This window comes from Musca vetustissima, unplaced genomic scaffold (assembly GCF_032173495.1).
Source record: "Musca vetustissima isolate MV318-11 ecotype Yass unplaced genomic scaffold, APGP_CSIRO_Mvet_v1 utg488, whole genome shotgun sequence".
Taxonomy (NCBI): domain Eukaryota; kingdom Metazoa; phylum Arthropoda; class Insecta; order Diptera; family Muscidae; genus Musca; species Musca vetustissima.
This window is the reverse complement of record NW_026877441.1, coordinates 137034-161222: the sequence shown is the minus strand read 5'-3', so window position 1 is coordinate 161222 and position 24189 is coordinate 137034. Positions and strand designations below refer to the sequence as shown.

At 36.8% G+C, this 24189-nt stretch overlaps 1 protein-coding gene across 1 annotated transcript; it reads right to left on the bottom strand.

Moving 5' to 3' along the window:
- Nucleotides 1-334: 334 nt before the first annotated feature.
- LOC133322027 (probable chitinase 10) lies at nucleotides 335-14235 on the bottom strand. The gene is made up of 7 exons (XM_061531095.1): nucleotides 14157-14235; nucleotides 4201-7992; nucleotides 3853-4038; nucleotides 3504-3783; nucleotides 2085-3440; nucleotides 1791-2007; nucleotides 335-1721 (listed from the first exon to the last, which is right to left on the bottom strand). Exons 1-7 carry the CDS (start codon nucleotides 14193-14195, stop codon nucleotides 335-337), a joined length of 7257 nt encoding a protein of 2418 aa, XP_061387079.1. The 5' UTR covers nucleotides 14196-14235.
- Nucleotides 14236-24189: the final 9954 nt, after the last annotated feature.

Genomic DNA, 24189 nt, shown 5'->3' with positions numbered 1-24189 from the left:
GGAGCTGTTCCATTTTATATGGATGTTGATGCTTCCAGATGACCAAAAAAAATTTACTCTAATTTATATTTTTTAAATTTTATTTCGTAACTTGTCATCTTATATAGTTTCTATAAAAAATTATCAATTATATTATAACTAAAATATATTTATATACGTTGCTTAAATCTAATCGAAGTTTATAAATAAATATAAACATTATTAAATTTATGGATTATAATAGTAATGATAATAATAATATTGGCACTTTACTTAACTAAAAAAACCTCATTGCGTTCACATGAACATATCGAACGTTCTTTCGATTCGTTACTTCAGTGTGATTCCCCTCCTTTTATGTACAATCATTTGCCCTTTGTCCCGGTATGCCACGCAACTCTTGATTAAGCGTACGCAGCAGAGGATGTTTACCACATCCACAACGACCACGGAAATCATCCAAATCCAATGCCCAGACCATACCACCACCCAAACGCATTTTACGTACAAATTGTGCCTTGCGACGAATGTCATTGACATCGTCGTAGGATACCCATTGATTGCCACTGTAGGCATAGGGACCAATACGGCCCTGAGGATCGCGCATTACTGTCCAACCGCCGTTGCTAATTTGTTCACAAATTTCATAATAGGCCAAGAAGCCACCAGCCCGAGTATAGGTGCCAGCGCGTCCAGGACCAACAGATTTGTCATTGAGACTGCGGGAATTCGAGTCGGCCAAGGAGAACGATTGACCATACAGCGGCATACCCATGATCAGTTTGCTGGGTGGAGTACCCTTTTCAAGCCAATAATTAATACTGAAGTTAGCATTAAAGTAGGGGTTGCTATCACCCTCAACGTAGTAGAGAGGGGCCACATGACCGGTTTGTTTATCCCAATGTCCATGGAAATCATAGGTCATCACAGCAATCCAATCAAAGTATTTGGCCAATTTGGGTACATCATAACCGGCATCAATGACCATTTTACTGGGTGAAACAGCAGCGGAGAGCAGTAAACCTTTAGGTTTGAATGCCTCGGATAATTCACGTACCAATGAGGCAAAACCTTCCTTTTCGTTGGACGAACCCTTGGAGCAATCCACTTGCCAACAAACTGGATATTCCCAATCCAAATCTAAACCTTCGAAGCCGTATTTTTCACAGAATGCCAAAACACTTTCAATAAAGCGGCGTCTGGCTTGTGGGTCGAGAACCATGCGGGCATATTTACTACCTAATGAGTCATTCCACCCGCCAATGGCCACAGTAACCTTAAGACCCTTTTTCTTGTAGGCCACAACCCGTTCATAGAAACGATTGTCAATATCTGCCCATGAGTCATGTGTCTTGATGGTCAAGGAGTTACTGTTCAACACCGCAAAACCGTAGACAATATGGGTACAGAGATTCTCATCAATATCTTCGGGAACATATTTACCCTGACCGGGACGATACCAAGCCCAGTTGGTGAAATAGCAAACTACCTTGTAATCTTCATTACTGGCCAATGGTGGGACATACGTGGGTTTGGGGTGGGCCACGGGTTTCTTACTGGGTGTCACTACAGGTTTCTTGGTGACCTTTGGTGGAGCCTTCGTGGTAGCAGATGTGGGTTTTGTTGTGGGTATGGGTCTTGGTGCCATGGGTTTTTTCGTGGTGTGATCATCACGCACCATACATTTACTGGCCTGTGGCCAATCGCAATAGTTTTGATTCCAATGCAAGCCAGAGGGGCACCTTTTTGGGAAGATACAAAAGAAGGATTAGTTAAAGATTTTTCAAAATGCCAGAGTTTTGAATACTTACTTTTGTTCCACCAATTCTCCATATTGACAGATATAATATTTGTTACAATCCCGTTCATGGGGAGCATAATTACGTCCAGCACATTCCTTGGGTTTGCCGGGCGCCGAAGTTGGTTTTCCTGGCTTGTGAGCCTGAATTATGGCCTCATTTTGTACACTAGTGTTAATTGTGGGTTTTGGCTTCGCTGGGGCCTGGGGAGCCATGGTCATGCCGGCAACTGTAAAGTGAAGAATAGAATTTAAAATTCAGATTGGTTATCCAAAACTCTTCCTTCTCCTCCTGCCCACTACTTACTCATTGTCTTATCTCTGTCTTCCAGCACACACTTAGGATGTGGTCCTGGATAATTTCTCAGCACCCGATTAATTGTCTTCAGCAATGGATACGATTCACAATCGCAATCATTCTTGAAGTCATCCAAATCCAATGCCCATATCATGGCACCACCCAATCCCATGGCCTTAACATATTCCGATTTATGTCGAATCATTGGAGCATCATCGAATGAAACCCATTGATCACGCAAATATGCATAAGGGCCCATACGTCCACGAGGATCCCGCACAACATTCCAACCACGTTTCCGAATGTAGGTGCAAATTTCATAGTATGCCAAGAAACCCCGGGCTCGAGTGGCTTCTCCAGCCTCACCACCACCATAAGTGGGTGCATTTAGATCATGTTGATCGGCCTGGGCCAAAGAGAACGATTGACCATACATGGGCATACCCATGACCAATTTTTTTCGTTCAGCACCACTTTGCAACCAGTAGTTAATTGAGAAGTTGGCATTGAATCCCTCAGTTCCGGCTGGGTGTTCATACATGGGTGCCACATGACCGGTCTTTTTATCCCATTGTCCGTGATAATCATAGGCCATGACAGCAATCCAATCGAAATGTTTCGACAATTCTGGGACATCATAACCGGCATCGATCACCTTTTGATTGGGTGACACTGCGGCGGAAAGTAACAATCCCTTTGGCTTAAATGCCACCGAGAGCTCTCTGACCAAATCACTGAAACCTTCCTTCTCATCCGAGGTACCCTTCTTACAATCTACTTGCCAGCATACTGGGTACTCCCAATCCAAATCTAAACCATCAAACCCATATTTCTCAATGAATTCCATGACATGGCGAACAAAACGTGCTCTGGCTTCAGCGGAGCGGACCAAACGTGAATATTTATCACCAGCCGAGTCATTCCAACCACCAATGGCAACGGTAACCTTAATACCCTTGGCACGATATGAAGCAACCCGTTCATAGAATTTGTTATCCAAATCAGCCCAACTATCATGAGGTTGTATGGTCAGACGTTCACGATTCAGCACAGCAAAGCCATAGACAATGTGGGTACACAACTCCGGATCAATATCTTCGGGAAGGAATTTGCCACCACCCTGACGATACCAAGCCCAATTGGTGAAATAACAGACAACCTTGAACTCGCCGCCATCTGTGGGTGAGGTAACCTCCTGGGACCCGTCACCCATTGTTATGATCTCTACGTCATTATCATTGTCTTCAGTCTCATTAATGGGATCAATGACATTGGAAACCGTTTCAATTTCGCTGGGATAGATAATTTCCTGGGAGCTAATCATCTCCTCCACAGATTCAGGTTCTTTAACGGGAATAAGACCAGCTGAAAGAGAAAACAAATATAAATTTTTAGATTTGAAATATTCCGAAAATGTGTTAGACTTACGTGTAGGTTCATATCCCGTGGGGGGATCTTTCAGCACATCATGTATCTGGGTCAACAGAGGATGCACACCCTGACCACATCGATTACGGAAATCATCCAAATCCAATGCCCAAACCATGCCACCACCCAAATCTAAGGCCCTAACCAATTGGGACTTCTTGCGTATCATGGCCGGATCATCAAAGGACACCCATTGATTACCCTTGTAGGCATAGGGACCCATGCGGCCCTGTTCATCTTGTACCACTTCCCAGCCTTGGTGTTTGATGCGATCACAAATCTGCAAGAAAATATATTACAATGTGTGAACTACCCTCATACACTTCTTCTATTTATAGGTTATCTTTACCTCATAATAGGCCAAAAAGCCTGCAGCTCGGGTAAATTCTCCAGCCTTGCCGGGTCCTGGAGCCTTAGAATTCAATCCGGTATTGCGTGTATTTTCCAAGGTAAACGATTGACCATATAGCGGCATACCCATGACAATTTTCCTCGACGGAGCACCCTTTTCAATCCAATAGTTGAGGGAATAGTTCTACAATAAATCGTACAATTAATTTACAAATCCCATACAATTTTTCGGAAATAGGGATACATAAGTCGGCTTTCGAATAATCAGTCAGTCGACTTTTTGTGATCGCCATTCGATCATGATATAGATTACGCACCCCTCTTCGAAAACCCCATCATTACTTACCGCATTAAAGTAATCAAAATCATCATCAGGATGATAATACAATGGTGCAACATGTCCCGTCTTCTTATCCCATTGACCATGGAAATCATAGGTCATTACGGCAATCCAATCGAAATATTTGGCCAGCTGAGGAACATCATAACCAGCATCGATAATTTTCTTACTTGGTGAAACAGCTGTCGACAGCAGTAATCCTCTAGGTTTAAACGCCTCCGATAGCTCTCTGACCCATGCGGTAAAACCTTCTTTCTCGTCGGCAACACCCTTATTACATTCCGTTTGCCAGCACACTGGATACTCCCAATCCAAATCTAAACCTTCAAAACCATATTTCTCCAAAAATTCCAGGGCGTGTTTTACAAATTTAGCACGAGCTTGAGGATTGCGAACGAGACGACTGTATTTATCACCCTGAGAGTCATTCCAGCCACCTAAAGCCAAACTGACCTTGACACCCTTACTTTTCAAGCCACTGACACGAGTATAGAAGTTATTATCAATATCAGCCCAGGAATCATGGGTCCTTAATACCAATTCGGAATAATCCAATACCGCAAAGCCATAAACAATGTGGGTACATAGATCGGTGTTAATGTCATCGGGAGTATAACGTCCAGCACCCTTGCGGTACCAAGCCCAATTGGTGAAATAACACACAACCTTGTAGTAACCATCTAGGGGTTGCAGGGCAGGTTTATCGGTGGGGTAAGTGGGTCTCATGGTGGTGGTAGTCGTTGTAGTGGGTCTCTTTGTCGTCGGCGCCGGCTTGGGATTTAATTCATTCGAACCACCCTCATGTGGCCCTCCATCGGCCGAACACATGGCACTTGCTGGCCAATCACACATTCCCGAAGCAGCATTAAAATGTAAACCTGGACCACAATCAGCAGCTTGCAAACGATTCCACAGGCAGAACAAATATTTGGAACAGTCTCCAGGATATGGAACGCGTTCCTCACCATTACATGGATCCTCGGGATTGGATTTCGATTGGACAATACGTAAATAACGTTTGGTTGTTACACACTTGACATTTTCCGGCCAATCACAAATCTTACGTATGGCATCCCAGTGGAGATTGCCTCCACAGGAGTTGGGAACCAGCATGCCATTGATACAAATGTAATATTGACCACAATTCCGATGACTGTAGTATTCACCTTCGTTGCATTTTGCCGAGGTGGGTGGACGACTTTGGGAACTGGGTTTTCGTGTTGTGGCAATCGGTTTTGGGGGTCTAGTACTGGTCCAGGAGGCGGGTACCGGTCGGCGGGTTGTGGTGAATGTGGTGGGTTGGGGTGTCGGTGTCTGGGTTGGTTTGGGAGTGGGTTTCTGGGTAGTAGGTTTGGTTGTTGGTTTTGTGCTGGGTTTAGCTGTAGGTTTGGCTCCCGAGGCCGTAGGCTTTTTCTTCGGGGCACATTGAGCCGCTGCAGGCCAATCACAATTTTTATTCTTTTCATTCCAATGCAGACCACCGGGACAGAATTGTTGTCGAACCTCACCCGGTACAATACATTGATAATAACTATTGCAGTTGTATGAATCGGGATAGAATTGTCCTGGTTGACAGTCCTTGGCGGGAATTACTTCAGGTCGGATGACTGCAGGTGCGGGAATTGTTGTGGGTTTATTTGTGGCCATCGGACGTTTTGTGGTGGTGGTGGTCTGAGTTGGCCTCCTTGTAGTTGTGGTCGTAGTTGTCGAAGATGGTGGTGACCACCAAATTGTTGAAGGTTTCTGTGTAGTAGTGGTGGTCGTGGTAGACGGTGATTGCCACACCGGATTACTGGTGGTATGATCATGCATCATTCCACCTCCCGAACCATCACTGCTAATGGTTGTCATTACCGGTGGCACTGGAGTAGCTGGAACCGCAGGACGGCTACAATCTGAACGTGTTGGTGGTTCAGAGTTATGTCTACCCATGGCACGATTTATGGCCATCAGCAGAGGGAATGCTTCGCTGCAGCAGCGATTTTGGAAATCATCCAAATCCACAGTCCATGCAGCTACACCTCCAAATCCAGAATTTACTGCATAACGTGCCTTAGCCTCGACGGAGGCTGGATCTTCATAGCCCACCCATTGATTACGCAACATTGCATAGGGGCCAGATTTACGTTCCGCATCACGACCCGTCAACCACTTCTGTTTACGAATCCTTTGGCAAATTTCATAATAAGCCAACATACCCGGTTGTTTGGTAAACTCGCCAGGCTCTCCGGGACCTGTGGCCGCGACACCTTCACCCTGCAACTGAGAGCTATCACGTTCCAGCGTAAAGCTCTGACCATAGAAGGGTATACCCATAATAATGCGATCTTTGCGGGCGCCCAATTTCATCAGCAACTGCATGGTGTAGTCGGTATTGTACTGAGGATATTTATCCCCCTTGCGGCCATACAAGGGACTCACGTGGCCCGTTTGTTTCTCCCATGCTCCATGATAATCGTAAGACATAACGGTCATGTAGTCCACAATTTTCGACAACTCTGGGAATTCATAAGCCTCCGTTATGATTTCTTTATAACCCGATATGGCAACACCCAATTTCAATTTCTTATCGACACGATCAAATTCGGAACGGATTTCTTTCAATAACTTTGTCAAATTGGGTTTATCCGCAGCTGGGCCCTTTGAGCAGTCGCTTTGCCAACACTTGGGATAATTCCAATCCAAATGCAATCCGGAGAAGCCATGGCGTTGTAAGAATCCGACCAAATTCGAGGCAAAGACACGACGTTTGATGTCATCCCCCGCTAAACGGGAATATTTATCACCCGCCGAATCAGTCCAACCACCCATGGCAATCAATACGGGAATACCGGTCGATACCACACGACTATACAATTGATTATCAATATCAACCCATGGATCGAACTCCTTAATATTCAAATGATCCGGATCCAAGGAGGCAAACGAATAAATAATCTTCGTGCACAAATTTTTATTCTTCAAATATTCGGGCACAAATTGGCCATCCGCCTTACGATAAAATGCCCAATTGGTGACATAGCATAAAACCTCGGGGGAGTTATTGAAATTCTTATTCGGCTTCGACTGCTTAATATGGGCCAAAGCGCCATAGGGTATATCATCCCCATCCTCAACATCATCGAATTCTTCTACATCATCTCGAAGTTTGCTGCGGGTATTTTCCAAAGCTCCATAAGCAATCAATTGCTGGCGTACCTTAGCCACATCTTCTATGCTCTCTGGATCCTCAATATCTGTGGCCTTTACCAATTGCTGGTATGGCGAATCGGCACGATAGGGTTCGGGTAAATCATCATTATGCGGATTGGGTACTATATATGCCGAGTATTTATCCAATACCGACCATGCATCTGGTTCTTGAAATGTTTCAACATCCATATCTGGTTCAGGTTCAGTCAACTCCAATTTCTCAGGCATTGCTTCCTCAACGGAGGCTTCACGAATACTTGCCGAATATTCCTCCTCTTCAATGTAATCATCATCGTCGTCGTCATTTACTGGAAATGATTCAACAGCATCCCGAACAAAGTGCCGCAGTGGAGAGGCCGCCTCCCTTAGTTCGGCCAGCGATTTAGTATTAATGGTGGGTATACTTTCCACAGCACTACGTAACGGTAAGAAAACATCTCCAAAAGTTGGTGCAAGCGAATAACGGCTGAATGTATCTTCTTGTAGTTCTTTATCGGGGACACTTTCAACAGCTGCTCTAAAAAATCCAGGTTTAAAAGTAGGGGCATTATGTTCTTCGGGCGCCTCAATGCGTATGTGTGCCCATAATGGATTCGAGCAGAGTAACTGAAAGAGAAATATGAGGAAAAAAAATAAGAAATGAGATATCGGCAATGGCAATGGCAATGAAAATAATAAATAACCGTTATATATGGATTCAATAAAACTTGGACCGATATATTCCATTTTCCATAACAAATCTCCTACGAGTAATGTCAATTCGAAAAAAATATTCGCTACTTTCTTTGGCAAAAGTTGTCATGTGACGACAGTTCAACGTGTACAACGTAGAAGGCCAATTGTGAATGGTTCCGCACAATTTGTGTGTCCGAGTATTCTCAGAAATTCGAAAAACGAACAGGAGACTACCGTGCACAGTGATAATGAGCCGTACATCGGCTTAAGCTAATTCCTTTTAACCGGCCTAAACGTAGAATTGGTAATTCGCCCTACAGCCTTAAATTGGCGCCCAATGATTTATTTTTATTTCCATACCTGTGTCTGCCAACGATATCTTTCGCTGTAATATTTTCCTGAATCGATAAAATACTTTGTTATGGAGGTGTCTTGAACAGAATGGAAACAATTTTTCGACGATTGGTTTGAGCGTATAATCTGTCATTGTTGATGACAGATATTCCCATTTTTACACCGTCCACCATGGTATGAAGATTATTTAAATTTTGTCAAAATTCAAAGTCAATTTAGACATGTCCGTTGTAATCACTCTAAACTCCCAAGGAATTCATATACAATACTAAATTGCGCACAGTCGCGTCTTTTGTGTATAGACAGAACTCCCAAATTCACGGTGTCTTGAGGATTTTGGACACGTTTTCCGCTGATTTGGCAGCTATTTGGTATTTTGGATTCTCGTTGAGTACCAAACCTCTTTAAGAAAAATATCAATATTGTCTATATAGGGCTACGTTTAATTATGGCGCCCACAGGAAGGTGCCGTCCCATTTTCAGTATTAATAAGGTTTTAACTCATGGTACAATTACACAAGATAACTGCAAAACCACGATTAATACAATTCAAAAACAACCACATAGAAAATTGTTATTGTATGCAACACTAGTGTTAGTTTTATACGTCGAAAAATATAGTCTGTAACAAGGTGTATTTAATAAGGTGTATGCATCAGATATAACAACAAATATTTTACAAAAACAACATTGTTGTTATTGAAATTAGATTGTCATTCTGACAATAAGTTTTTGATAAAAATAAACAATTATTAATTTATTTTTAGCCAAGAAATATTCTTTGAGGAATAAATAATGAATTTGTGTATTCTTGTGTTATTGGCGGTTTTATGTCAGTGAAAAATAAAGTTTAAGGCCTGGTCGCGATTAATTTTAATTTTCTCACAATTAGGCCATGGCTCCTTGTGATGTTGTTTATATTGTGGATAACAATCTATTTTTTCTATGGAGTGGCTTCAAATCTTGCCTTCTTAAAGAAAATTGAAGGACATAAATCCACGGCCAAAGACTAAATCATGGATTGTTTTGACCGTATAAAATCTTTCCATAGGCGTATTTAACCTCCGCCGAGAATTGTGACAAGTACCAAGGGACCGATTCCAATATAGGCTAACTTAATCTCCTCGATTTTATGAGTAGCTGGGATTTCTGGACAGATTTCTACACATAACATAAAATATCTGGTCCAAATGGCGAACAGGGTTATAACTAAGCCTAAGTTTCCTTTCCGTCCCCCTCTATGATTGTAGTTTTCTTGAATTTTTATTATTAAAAAAGCCTAAATTTAAAGACCATTTTTGAAATATTATTGAAAATGTTTTTGACGATTTACTTTACAAATAATAAAGAAAAAAGTTTGAAACCATATGATTGTCACTTACACCTTATTAAATACACTGTCCGTAAAAAACACTGGCCTTTAATTAATTTTATTTACTCCTGATTTAGATTAGGCGAGTTTACTTGGCGCAATTATTATCGTTCTCTTTTGAACTTGCTTCATGGGTCTATACGAGGCAATTCGCTTTCAAAAATATATAGGTTTTTTTTTACATTTTGTGACAATGTTCTGGATTGGTATTTCAACTTACTGACACTACAAACAAAATACACAAAACGAATTGCCAGAAAATTGTCGGTAGGGGCATTTTTTTCAATTTCTATTCCCCTTGCCCCTCTCTCCAGCAAACAATGACTTGCCGCAAGTAAACTCGCCCAATCTAAATTGAGACCTCTTTTCAAAATACAACATTTTTATATATATGTCAAATAAATTCTCACAAAGTAGGTTAATCCGGTAAAAAGTTCTAATGTAAATGCTGTTTTACCTTGTACCATGTTATAATTATTGCAAGGTAATGCATATCTACCAGCTCAATATCAAATGGTTTTAAACTTTTTTATTTATTAGGTGTGTCCGATAACTTTTCAGTTAAATTAATTCAGTAACATTTGTGGAGAAAATTTGCTCTCTCAAGTGGAAATATTGAAAATATTTATCGAACAACATTACGCTCTCCCACACTTACTCTCAATTTAGTTCTGTTCAACACTGTCCTAGACCCCCGTTTTAGTACACCGATTTGTAAACGTAATACAGGCCACAGTTATGGACAATCGTCACATGTAGGATGGTTTTTGGCCAAAGAAGATCCCTATTGCTTTTAGTAATAATCGCATAATATTGAGGTGGTGATATGAACCAAATACTTTATTATATTCTGCTCTTCTGATCGATTTAAAGGCCACATTTATGACCCGAACATGACAACAAAGTGGTCTTACAATAGAATTAACATGCCTGTTTTGATAATGATCGATCAATATTTAGTGGGTAAAAAGGACCCAAACTTTTGTGTGAAAAAATGACAAAATTTACGTTCTATGGCGCATTTATTTTCTTCTGAAGGACACAGACCCGGGAAGTTGATAGTATATCTGAAAAGGGTGGATGACCTTTAAATTGATCATAAATATACTGTTTGGTTAATAATACAATTACCACACCAGAAGTCGAAAATATCGTACGGGTAGCTATGTAATTTTACAGTAAGTTCGCGACACCTACAAGTTTCGGTGATGTTCAGATTATATTTATGAATAGAATGGACTGAAAATATTGTAATGTGTCATAGTCGCCCTGCAGGTCTTTATTGTAAGCCGTACATCACACTTTTTACAGGGATAAGGGATATAGAGGTATATATAGAGGTTCAACTGAACCAAGACTTTTGGCGGAAATGATGCCAAAGTAAGAGGAGATGTTGACCTCCAATCGATTAAGAGGTTGCAAATATTGTGTAATATTGCACAGGCTCGGAATATAGATCTGTCCGACTATACTGCTTCACTCACTAGCGAAGCAGTATAGTAACAACCAATACAGTTTTAAGGACGCAACACTTCTTAATATCCCAAAAGAATGAAAAAAGGACATTAACATTTTCTTGGGGTCCAAACATTCTGAAATATAAGCCTTTAAATAAAAGCCTTGTGATTTCTCATGAAACTTCTCAATTTGCAATGAGATTATGTTGTTAAATTCACCTCCATACGGCGGTTTAACACACAATATTTTCCATCTAAAGAGGAATTCTGTACAGAACACTTTGTATCGCCTTTTTCCTTTTAATTTTGTGTGATTTATGACACCCAACATTTCTATGAAGAAGGAGAGGTTTAGAAGCCACTTCTCGGAAAAAATTATATGGTTTAATCGACTTCAAATCTTCGATAAACAAAGAATATATAAATAAGTAATAAAAATTCTTCAAACACAATAAAAATACAAATAACACATCATTTTTGTCAAAAACTAATTTGCAACATGGCAATTTTATTTCTATAACAAAAATTAGGTTTTTGCAGGGTTCGAAGAATGATTAAAATACGCTCTTTCTCACGAATGCTCACGGCGAGAATTCGAATGTTTTCAATTTATCGCGAATGATAAAGTTACAATGAATGAACAAGCACTTGCAATCACTCGCGAATGCTCGCCTTGTTCGCGAGCATTTGTTGCTGAAGAACATTCTTTTGAAAAACTCAAAAAAAAAATGTTCGCAAATGCTCGCGAGCACCGTTAAAAACAACAACAAACAAAAATGTCATAAAAAAGTAAACACACACAAGCAACGGAAGAATGTTTATGTATTGAGTTCACGACCGTTCGTTGTTATTATTGTTGTTGTTTTGAGCATTCGCGAGAATTCGGGAATGTTTGTTTTCATTCGTGAGAGAATGTCAGAAAGAATTTCAACCACCAAACGAAATCGTTTGTTATGTGTGTGCGAACATTATTATGAAGTAATTACATGGTATAATAATAGAAGGTAACAGCAAGTGTTGTCGTACAAAAAACGATACAACAACCACATGGAAATTTGTTGTTGTAAGTTCTACTAGTTGAGTTGAACCATTTGACAGAAAAATGTAAATAAACAAACAAATTATCATCAAATTATTTTTATTGTGAAAATGAAATATTTTCGAATCCTCAAAATAAAAATTGAAAAACATGAATGAAAATCTATCAAATTTATATTTCTATCGCTTCCACATCTTTCCTATAATTGAGCCATTGCCATATATATGTGTAACACATATGACAATGCTGGGAATAGCGAGTTGTTCCTTGCAGAAAGATTTGCTTCCTCAAACATTCCCAGCAGGCAGATTGAGTAAATTTAATACGGAAGCACATTTAATAAAGAACAATTTCAAATTGTATGCACTCCCAATTTTCCTGTTGGGTGATTTTTAAAAACATGATTTGTCAAAATCATATTGACACTAGTATTACGTTGAAATCAAATCAGCTTGGATTTGCTGTTACCTTTTATAATTGTACCATGGGTAAAGATTTTGTCGCCATAAATTCATTCGTAAAATGAGCACAAAACGAAAAAACTGTATTTTGAATCATTCGCGAGCGAATTTTTGCGCACCCTGTGTTTTTGAAGAATATTTTTTATAATGCATGCACATTGTTATGAATGAAACAAACATTTTATGGCATTCCCTACTGGGAAGAAATCATAACCATTTTCCGCGTTTTTAGTTGTGTTGGGTTTTTTATATTTGACATAAGAAGCCACTCCTTTTTTTGATTCACCTATTTTGTTTTATTTTACCATGGTTTTAATCGAATTTTGTGATAGTAGTGGCTATAAATTGGCATTTGTTTTTTTAGAGCATAAACAACCCCATAAAATGTCCACTACCCCACTTTTCCAATCTGATTTTCTGTAATTTAGAGCATTATCCAATAATCCAATAAAATAGTCCCCATATAGAGGTCCCGACCGAGCCATTAAGCCATTTTGAATGAATAAAAGACTAAAGCCTAAAATAATGCTTATTACATTTAAGTATGTAAAAATGTCCCGCAAATCCGAAAGAAAGTATCAATTTTTATAACCTCCATTAAAAGCCACATTAAACGGCATATACATTATAATTTTTTACCGGATTAACCTACTTTATGAGGCATAAAGACATATTTGCAAAGGAATTGACAATTAAAACCCACTGGGTTAACGAAATCCGGTTAAATGTAAATGTACTATTAATTATGAAAAAAATTTGTCACACAAATTGATAAACATTTTACTGTTTTATTTAGAAATCAGGATATTATTTTAAATCTTTGTATTTCTTTGTATGGGACCTTTTATGATTTTCTCAATAACCGATATTATTAACGATAAACACAACGGTAATGTCATTTTGTGCGGATCTAAAGCTTGTGGTTAATTATATATTAGCTTACAATGATTCAACAATAAATCGTATAAATTTGCATAAATACAAAAATTTCAAATCATTTTTTGCTAAGGTTTTTTTCAGAATCGCTTAATCGATTTTTTCAATTCTTAAACTATATAAAGCAAACATTAACATTTTGGAGAGATATATGGATGTATTAAACTTCTTTCAAATAACTCTGAATATTATTTTTGTAGTTGGTGATGCTAATTTAGTGAACGGCAGTGTAAAAGGATTATCCCGATTTTTATATAAGGGTATAATGTGTATTATCACGTTACAGGTTATAGTATAAATATGATTTAAATGATGGCAACAGAGTTGTATTTCATATCAATAAGATGGATTTTAAAATGCCATCGAATTTTTATCTCCATTCGTATTATTCTTTCTGGTAAATGGCAAAAACTGATCGCACTTTCTAAGGACTGACGATTATAAATATTTAAAAAAACGTTATCAATATTACTCACCAGCAGCCCAAGTGCTGCTACACTCCTTGGAGTTATCATGACCAAGGGTGTTCTTTGTTCTCCGTTGTGGAAAAGCCCTTTTGTTTCTTCACTACTTGATGTCTATCTGTAAAAAGAGCCAGAACAAAAAGTCATATGTCAATATTCAATTTTCAATTTTTTTTTTTTGTTAAAAAGTATGCACAACAGTAACATTAATCAATCAATCAGCAACAGCACCTCCACCACACAACTACATCGACACACGAAATACATTCATATCATTATGAATAATTCCCAGCCTATAAAAAGAAATAAGGAACCTACATATAACATCTTTTGCATATTAATTAAACGAACTCTCATGCTGTTGTTGCCGTTTGTTTGTTTTATTTTAATGACTGTTGGACATTTGTAATAATAATTGTTGTTGTTGTTTCTTTGTCGCGAGTTTATAGTTACTCATTATGAGAATATATATGTGTATGTGTGTGTTGCATTTGTACTTCATATATATTGTGTATTCCCAACATGATTTTACAAATTAGGAAGTAAAAAAGTTTTACTTTTGTTCTTGATAATTATTATTACTTATTGAAATTATTGAGGGTGTGCTTTTTTGAACTGGAAATAGACAAAAAGAGAAAGGGAATGAGATTTTCACTCTCACCTTCATAATAATGTAAGGTAATAGGATAGGGCATATATGGTTATGCGTTTAAACAGTTTATTAACATCCCTGTAGGTATTTTATGAACTACTTTACAAAATGTTCAGTTATGAAGGAACTATAAATTAGTTGGAAAATCATCTAAAACTCAATCACATTGAACCGAATAATTGTGTCTTACTAAATGTTATCTGTTTACCCAAAAATCCAGTAAAAGATAGTAAAGTGAGAGAGCAAGTTTGATAGTTCAACAACAAAAAACTTACTGGAGTTTACTGAATGAATTGTATGCAGTAAAATTTTGCAATCTCTGTAATTTTTGAATCAGCTGTTGTATGGCCAATTGACATAAATAATGTGCAAGATATCCAAATATTTTAATTTTTAAAGTGAAAATTTAACCTGTTGAATCATACTGAATGTTGTCTGTTTACTTTTCTCAGTAATATTGCAAAAGAGAATAAAAACGGCTTACTCTTTTACTGAGTTAAGGTTACTGGAAAGTTACCAGACACATCTAATATCAAAAGCATAATAGAAAGTTTACATTGTACCGGATTTCGTTAAAAGCCACTTTTTTACCCTTTACCACACTGTGGTACAGGGTATTATGTCTTTGTGCATATGTTAGTAACAGGCACTAGGAAACGAGATATACACATGGTTCCTTTTGAGAATATGCATAGAATCCCTTTCGGAGTCGATTTATGCATGTCCCTCCGCCAGTAGATGTTAAATTGTAAACAAAGTACAGGTCGCATTTATGATCCGATTTGGATGAAATTTGGCATAAGTCACTTATTTGGCCCAAGGAACCCTATTGAAATTGAAGAAAATCGGTTCAGATTTAGATATAGCTACCGTATATAGCTTCGTCCGATTTAAGGTAAAAGGGGCACCAAAGTCCCAATATATCTTTCGATTTGTACGAAATTCGCCATATGTTTCTAGAAAATCGGGTCAGATTTAGATATAGCTCCCACAAATATATTTTCGTCCGATTTAATATAAATGGGGCTCCAAAATCCCTATAAATCTTCCGAATTGCGCGAAATTTGGCATAGGGTACTCAATTAGGTACAGAATGGCGTGTGTAAAGTTTCTTGAAAATCTGTTCAGATTTAGATATAGCTCCCATATATAGTTTTGTCCGATTTTATGTAAATGGTGCACCAAAGTCCCTATATATCTTTCGATTTGCGCGAAATTTTGCATAGTGTACTGAATGATGCACCAAAGTCCCTATATATCTTTCGATTTGCATGGAATTTTGCATAGTGCACGGAATTGAGTCTAGAAAGAGTACGTTAAGCTTCGAGAAAATCGGGTCAGATTTAGATATAGCTTTCAGATATATTTTCGTCCGATTTAAGGTAAATTGGGCACCAAAATCCCTATAAATCTTCCGATTTGCATGAAATTTGGCATAGGGTACTGAATTAGGTCCAGAATGATGTGTGCTAAGTTTCGTGAAAATCCGTTCAGATTTATATATATCTTCCATATATATTTTCGTCCGATTTTATGTAAATTGTGCACTAAAGACCCAAAGTTTGGCCGACTGGCACACATTTTTGTACAATGTACTGAAGTTACTACAAGGTTTCTCGAAATCGGTTCAGATTTACATATAGCTCCTATGTATACTTTCGTCCGATTTTAAGTAAGTGGTGCACTAAAGGCCGATTGACACAACGTACTGAAATTAATATAAATTAATCTCTGGCAAGTTTCCTTGAAATCGGTTCAGATTTAAATATAGCATAGCTTCCATATATAATTTCGTCCTATTCATGTTGATTGTATACCAAATAGCGTGTGTAAAGTTTGCTTTAAATCTATTTACAAAATTTAGCATAGGTTGCAGAATGACATGTGTAGGGATTGATGTTAGTCGGTTTGCATATAGATAAAGATCACATATTTAAGATCGTTCAATGTTCCTTCGAAATGTTTCTTCGAAAAGGCGACGTCTGTTAGGATACATATGAGGAATATGCCCAAAGTGGTGAAGGGTATCATATAGTCGGCCAGGCCCGACTTTACTACTTTCCTTACTGGTTTTATGATATTTTTTGTATAATTTTTAAATACAACCATTAATAAACATTGGAAAAATGCTATATATAATGTAATTTCTTTTGGGCCGATAAACAAGTGATATTTTCAAACAAACTATAAATCAATGAAACATCAAAATCAACATAACAGCCAATAAGAAGTAGGCATTTCTGTTTACCATTTTACTCGGCCAAATTTCTCGATTAAAAAGTTTACAAAGAGAACGCCATTTTGTTTTGTGCTCTCTTAAATTTGATTCAATGTTTTACCGGTTTTGTGGGTTAAGGAACGGTTTTTGAGTAAGAAGTTGCAAAACTCTTCAAATTAGTAGATTCTTTTAAGTTCTGGATGGACCTACAATATTTTTGTAAGAGCAAACAAATGGAAATAACAGCTGATTTGTACATTGAGCCGGTTATTTTTAAGGTATTAGCGGCATTGTGCAACCATATGGCGGTACCTGTCCAATTTCGGTAATTGGCAGAACATTTTCGATATAGAATAATATTTGCTTTAGGTCTCATATAAAGTTCGCTGTAGTATTTAGACGCTATTTGCCTTCTCTTTGAGCAAACCAAATTTGTTAAATATTTGAGTGTAATGTGAACACAAAATCAAGAGTGTTAAAATTTGACATTGTTGCCAAAAAAATAAAACATATTTGAGTCAAATATTTGCGTACATTTAACTGGTTTCATAGTTTCTACCGCAATTAATGTTTTCTGAATTCTAAAAGGAATTTATCTTCATTACGTTAAGTGTTGCCAACTTGGTACTTCTAGGAGAAGTGAAAAATTGCATATTTTTTCTATATACTGACGAAACATTTTCTAGTGATCGATCATTAGATCACTAATTATAGCCATCTATCAATAATTGCAATCTCGGAAACCAATGCATCTTCTAACAAGGCATTGTAATTTACCTTACCAGTCATGGGACCTCAATCTCGTAGAATATGTTTGGGTATTATAGAAAATAAATAAGAATATATGAAATTAGTATTCACTAAATCCTAATCCCTGGATGGTCTGAAAAACGCCTGATATATCTGAATGTTCAACGTCTTAGAAGCCAAGACGTCTAGCAGCTATTATTTTTACTATAGATGGACCGACAAAATATTAAAAGTTAAAAAAATGATCTGTGTGATCCACAGGAAAGTGTTTTTATATGAAATACTTTTTATTTATTTTTTATTCATTCCAGTTTATTGATTTTTCGTACTACTGAAAAAAACCAAAGAACCACTTATTAAATTATCACTAAACTACCTGTCAAATATATATCGAATTTTAATTAAGGTTTAAATAATTTTGCATTTCACGTTTATCACAAAATAAAAGGCACACACGCATTCAGATATATATCAAGATGATGCCGCACATAAATCATACAACTTTTCAAAAGCTATTCAACAGATTTATAACATTTTCAAAAAACAAGTGTGTAATTCAATAAACAAGCGATATCACGAGATTAGGATCTATAGAAAATAAATATTGTATTAATTAAAATCAAAGTAATATTATTAAATTAAAAAATCAGGAAAATATAATAGGTTTGTTCCTGACCCAAATGTGACAGGTATTCTCTCAGGACATCTCAGCCTTCAGGCACATTTAAACCAGATTGAATGCGTCGTAAACATCAGCAGGAAAGACATTGAGGCCCATCTTTCAGATATAGCTCCGATATATAGAAGGTTCCGTCCAATTTTATATATTTTGGCAGGTTTAGAGCCAAAATGGCTGTAACTTCAAATCCCTGATTGCTGGCGAATAAGAAACATATTTCCGTTACGATCATTACGATATTTTTTCTTGTTTCTATTAATCTATTATTTAGAAGACAACGTCTTCGAGAATGCAATTAATAAAAAACACATGTGCTTTGCCTGTAAGATAACGAACAAATCCAATAACGAAATTCTTTGGAAAATTTCCAAAAAAAAAAATTAAGGAAACAAACTTGAAAATACAAACAAATATAAATTGCAATTTAAACAATACAATACACACAGACTTCCGTCTAATAAGGAATTAATTAATGTAACAATAAAAATTAATTAATATTCAAAGAACAATTGAGATAAAAAAAATGGTTCTTACAAACACAACAAACACCTAAGATATTGGAAAAAATATAACAATTTTTATATATAAACTGGCAATTTATTTATACGAATTCTCTGTTATTGTTGTACTTAAATTTTTTGTTGTTAAGTTTTATGCGGAAAGAAGCGAACGAACACCGACGACACATTTAATATTCTAGTAACGTTTCAAAGGTTACTAAAACACAAGAATTTCAACCGATCGGAGGAGAACTCACAACCAATATATGGATATGTGTCTCTTTGAGACAATGAATTTTGCTTGCCAATAAATTTGTTTGTATACATATATAAATTTAAAATTCAATAAAGAGAAACTGTTGAAATGGCAAAGAAAAAGAAGTGTGACAATAACCATAGAACTTGAATTAATTAACCAAAATTCGATTTCTAACACTATGACAATGTTTTTCCTATTTTTTAAGTGAAAGGCTTTCAAATGAAATTGAAATTAAGAACTGCTGGTAAAAAATTCAGCATTTCTTTAATAATTTGGTGACGTACCAACTACATTAACAAAGAAAAAAATTATCTCATTTGGTATTCTGCCAAAATTGTTTCTGATATTAAATGGGTTAAACAGAAATGTCAAAGAAGATTTATTATTTTTGGATGATTTTCTGATAACACAAATGGTTGAAAAATAGTTCAAATTGATTTGGATAAATCTAGATCAAAGAAATATTAGGATTTTGTGAGTTGAGTATGTTCGATTTTCGAATTTTGGATTGACAATTGGGATTTTTGTAGATAATTTTAGTGAGTTCTTCGACTTTTGTAAACTGTATTATATGATTAAAAAATTAAATTAAATGTGCAAGGATATTTCGAGTGTTGGCTGTGGAGTCTAGTCTAGGATTAGCAGAACACAAGTTCAACTGTGATATGCTGGTCCACGACAACCGTCAAGAAAATTATTTTGAAAAAATCACTATAATTGAGGTTACTAATAAAATTGTCATATCGTTCCGTAATTTTTGGCATGAAACGTGCGGCAGCGAAAATTGCTGTTGAAGATAGCCAACTACCATACAAATTACATTAAAAATGCCATAACTGGTGACGAATCAAAGCCAAATCATCCCAATTAGAATTATTTGGCTTTGGACTTGGCCTGGCTGACTTTTTCCTCTTCCTTGGCTATACCAAAAGCTGCGTATCAGAAGTGTTACGAATATTGTTAAAAACGCTGGCATACGAGTACCTTACTATTAAGGATGTGGTGGGTGTGGGTTCCTCAGCATCCTGTGTTCTGTTCACAAAAAAAAAAAAAACAGACAAGACAATATGTAGCAACTATAGAGGAATAAGTCTCCTTCGAATATAAAGTGCTATCCAGGGTGCTGTGTAAACGGCTGAAGCCAATGGTCAATGACATTATTGGACCATACCAATTCGGATTCAGGCCTGGCAAATCCAGCATTGACCAGATTTTCACTCTGCGCCAAATCCTGAAAAAGACCCACGAAAAACACATCGACACATTCCACTTATTTGTCGACTATAGAGCCGCAGCTGATTTGAAGGATAATAAATCTATGCCAGCGTTCGGCATTCCTGCATAATGAATACGACTATGCAAGATAACTTTAACTGGCACTAGGCCAGCAGTTAAAGTCGGAAAGGAACTATCGAAGCCCTATAATAACGAACGGGGATTCAGACAAGTTGACAACTATTTGAATTCCTGCAAAGACATAGAAACCGTAAAGACTTGACAAAATGCATTTTGGCAAAATAGTTTATGAAAAAATATCCAGGGGGAATCAAGGTTAACAGAGGCATGTTAAGAATAAAAACGCCAATACGCGAAAATGTGTGAATTAAATGTAAATAAAATTAGAGGCCTGCACTCAAAATATGTATTTTCATTTTATAAGCTTAAGATATAGCAACAAAAATGTTTAATATTGTTCTCTCTGTTGTTATGATATCGTAACAACAGAGGAAAAGCCATCTGTTGGAAATCGCTTACGTATCAATTGTCCTATCTTTATACTTTTATGTCTTTGATTCCTGCTGGAAAAGGTCATTCGAGAGGCAAAAGTGAAGAGAAATTACACTCAGTACACTAAACAACACATGAATTTCAACAAATTCAGATGGAGTCTGCCAAAGAGGTTCTGGTAGTAAATGGCGAGAAGACCAAGCTGATGGTATCAACGCGCAAGACGTCCAGTAGACTCAGACCAACTGTGGAACTTCGAGATAGTTCAATACTTTATTTGTCATAAATGAAACTAATGACATCAGTTTGGAAATTCGGAGAAGTATAGTGTTGGTCAACAGATGCTACTATGGTCTGAGTATGCAGTTTAGAAACCAGACCAAACGCACACTTTACAAAACGGCCATACTACCATTTCTGGGTAGTATCACCGTTCATACATCAGAAGTATGGGCAAAGACATAAAAGTATAAAGATAGGACAATTGATACGTAAACAATTTCCAACAGATGGCTTTTCCTCTGTTGTTACGATATCATAACAACAGAGCGAACAGTATTAAACGTTTTAAGAGCTATATTGCAAGCTTATAAAATAAAAACAAATATTTTAAGTGCAGATCTCTGACTATATTTGCATTTTATGCACACATATTCGCGTATTGGCGATTTTATTCTTAACATTCTTCTGTTATGCCTGATTCCCCCTAGATATTTTTTCATAAACTATTTTGTTAAAATGCATTTTGTCGAGTCTTTACGGTTTCTATGTCTTTGGTATGGGTACTTGCACAAGCAGATGAGGCATCTCTTGAAGTGTTTGAGAGAAAAATTCTCCGATCTGCGTCGACGGTGAATATCGGCGTTGAATGAACCACGAGATTTACCATCTATACACGGACATCGACATAGTCAATCGTATCGAGCTGCAGCGACTGCGGTAGCTAGGCCATGTAATGCAAATGGATGAGGATGCCCTAGTAATGGTTCATGCTGAAGGGGAAGCCCACGAATTCGAATAAAATGCGAATTAAAAGTCAACATATGAAGGCAGAGTCTTTCGAAATGGGTCAACGCGGCGAGAAGTCTTTTTAAGTTCGGCTGATGGAACAAATGTTCTGTCTCGAGCCAGCTAAGCTAGACATTTTGTTAACTATTTTAAGGTATGTTGCGAACACTTTAAAAGCTGAGGGCACATTTAAATTTTTTTAATAATTATCCATGTGTAAACACATTCTTGACATACTGTATATACTATAAAATAAAATTGGTCTAATAATAATCTTAATGATCCAGTGTGTCATCTTTGGATTGAAACCTGAAAGCCTAAGACTTTTGTTAGAAATAATTTTTACGCATATCCTGTAACAAACACTCTGAGTTTTTCCGATTGACATGAAAGTTTACATATTCTACGAACTGAAGGTAGAATGGCGAGTGCAACCATATATAATTTATTATTATCCGGAAACTTCATTGCAAATAAATAAAATTCCACAAGTGGATGAAAGCCTTTCTGAGCATGCATGGAGTAAGCGTAGAAAAAGCTCATCATCCTTAAACTTTAGAGTTACCAATAACTCATGTATCACGTCATATCTCAAAAACTTGACCTATGGTAAATGTTCACCACTGGTATCTTAATATACTCGCTAAGAAATTTTCCAACCCCAAAATCTTGCTGTGCAGTGCTACCAAATTTTGTATATGTATATTCGTACGAAATACTATATCTTTTGTTACATATCTGTGGATCCAATAACTTTCTTTTTACGAATAACGACGTAAACTTTATATCTAGACTATTCTACTACTAATCTCTAAAAAATATAAATTTCCATATTTCTGGTTTTAATTCTACACACCCTCATTCTTTGAATCCGAATGATATCTGATACATGCCAAAATTATTTTTATTTTAAATTGATATCTCTGTTTTCACCAAAAATTTCTCAATCATTCGATTAATATAAGTTATTTTCTTACACTACCTTATGATCTGTTAAACATTAATCACAACAGTCCCATTATTAAACATATAAAAGATATGAAAAAGAACTTTAAAAACACCTTCCAGCTGTTTCGCACATGTCGGAACGGCAGCACATTGATAATTATTCTTAAAAAATTGTTTATCCAAAAACAAGAAACTTCATCTGTTGTTGTTGTTGGTGACCACAATAATTACACTTATCGTTCAAGAAGTGATTAACCCAATTTTTAATACTCTCCAACTTTTTGCCACTGTCTGAAAATGAAAATACCAATTCTTTTATAGGTCTTGATTGAGAAAACAAAAACACAATATTGTGTATTTGTTGTACCATTGATTGGTTTTGTGAAGTCACTGATTTGCGTGTCTGTGGTGTTTTTGTTATTGTAATTTTGCAGACTGATAAGAGCTTCTTGGTTCCCCAAACAACCAAACAAACAAGAAGTTGTTTGCATGACTAAAGCATAGCATTTCTACCAGCTGTTCATTCTGTTCCGATAGAAAGAGGTGACAGTAATTTCTATGCTGTTCTCCTCTTAATGGCTAAGCGCTTGAGTGGTTTACTAATTGGGGCGACAACTATGCTTCTTTGGCATAGAACCGGTTTACAAATTCGTTTGCTGCCAAAGCTGGCAAAAAATTAACATAATACAGATGATATACTAAGCTAAACCGTGTGCCATTTTACACAACTGCACATCGTCTAGAAGAGGTCACTAATTTTGGACAACAAACCAAAAACCGACAAAAAGTAAACAATGTAGAAAAATGTTAAACAACGGTTATTAATAAATATTAATTATGTTCTGGGAGAATTTTGCCATGGGTATGTAAATATAGACAGACGCCCCAGTGTTACACTTTCATTATTAATAATGATGAGATTATTGTGCTAATAACTATATATTAGATTGGCTTAATTTGTTTATTTTTGACAACAGAAGCAGCACCTGACAATAACAAAAAGCTAAAGACACACCCATTGTTTCTCATGACATGGTGGGTGAAGTGATATGCAATTAATAAATAACATTTGTATTTCTCTGGTTCTCACATGGTGAACAAAAAAAGAAAGGAGAAGAATGAGAGAGAGAGAGAAAGACATTTCGATTTCCAATTAGGAAACCTAGCTGCTATAAACAAAAGACTTAAGACACATACCTTAGTTTTTTTTAGTCCCTTCATAGAGAATTTAATATAAAGAGACTTTCGAGAGAGAGATTTGAGTGAGAGATATACAATTAATTGGCAAGTTATGAAATCTATG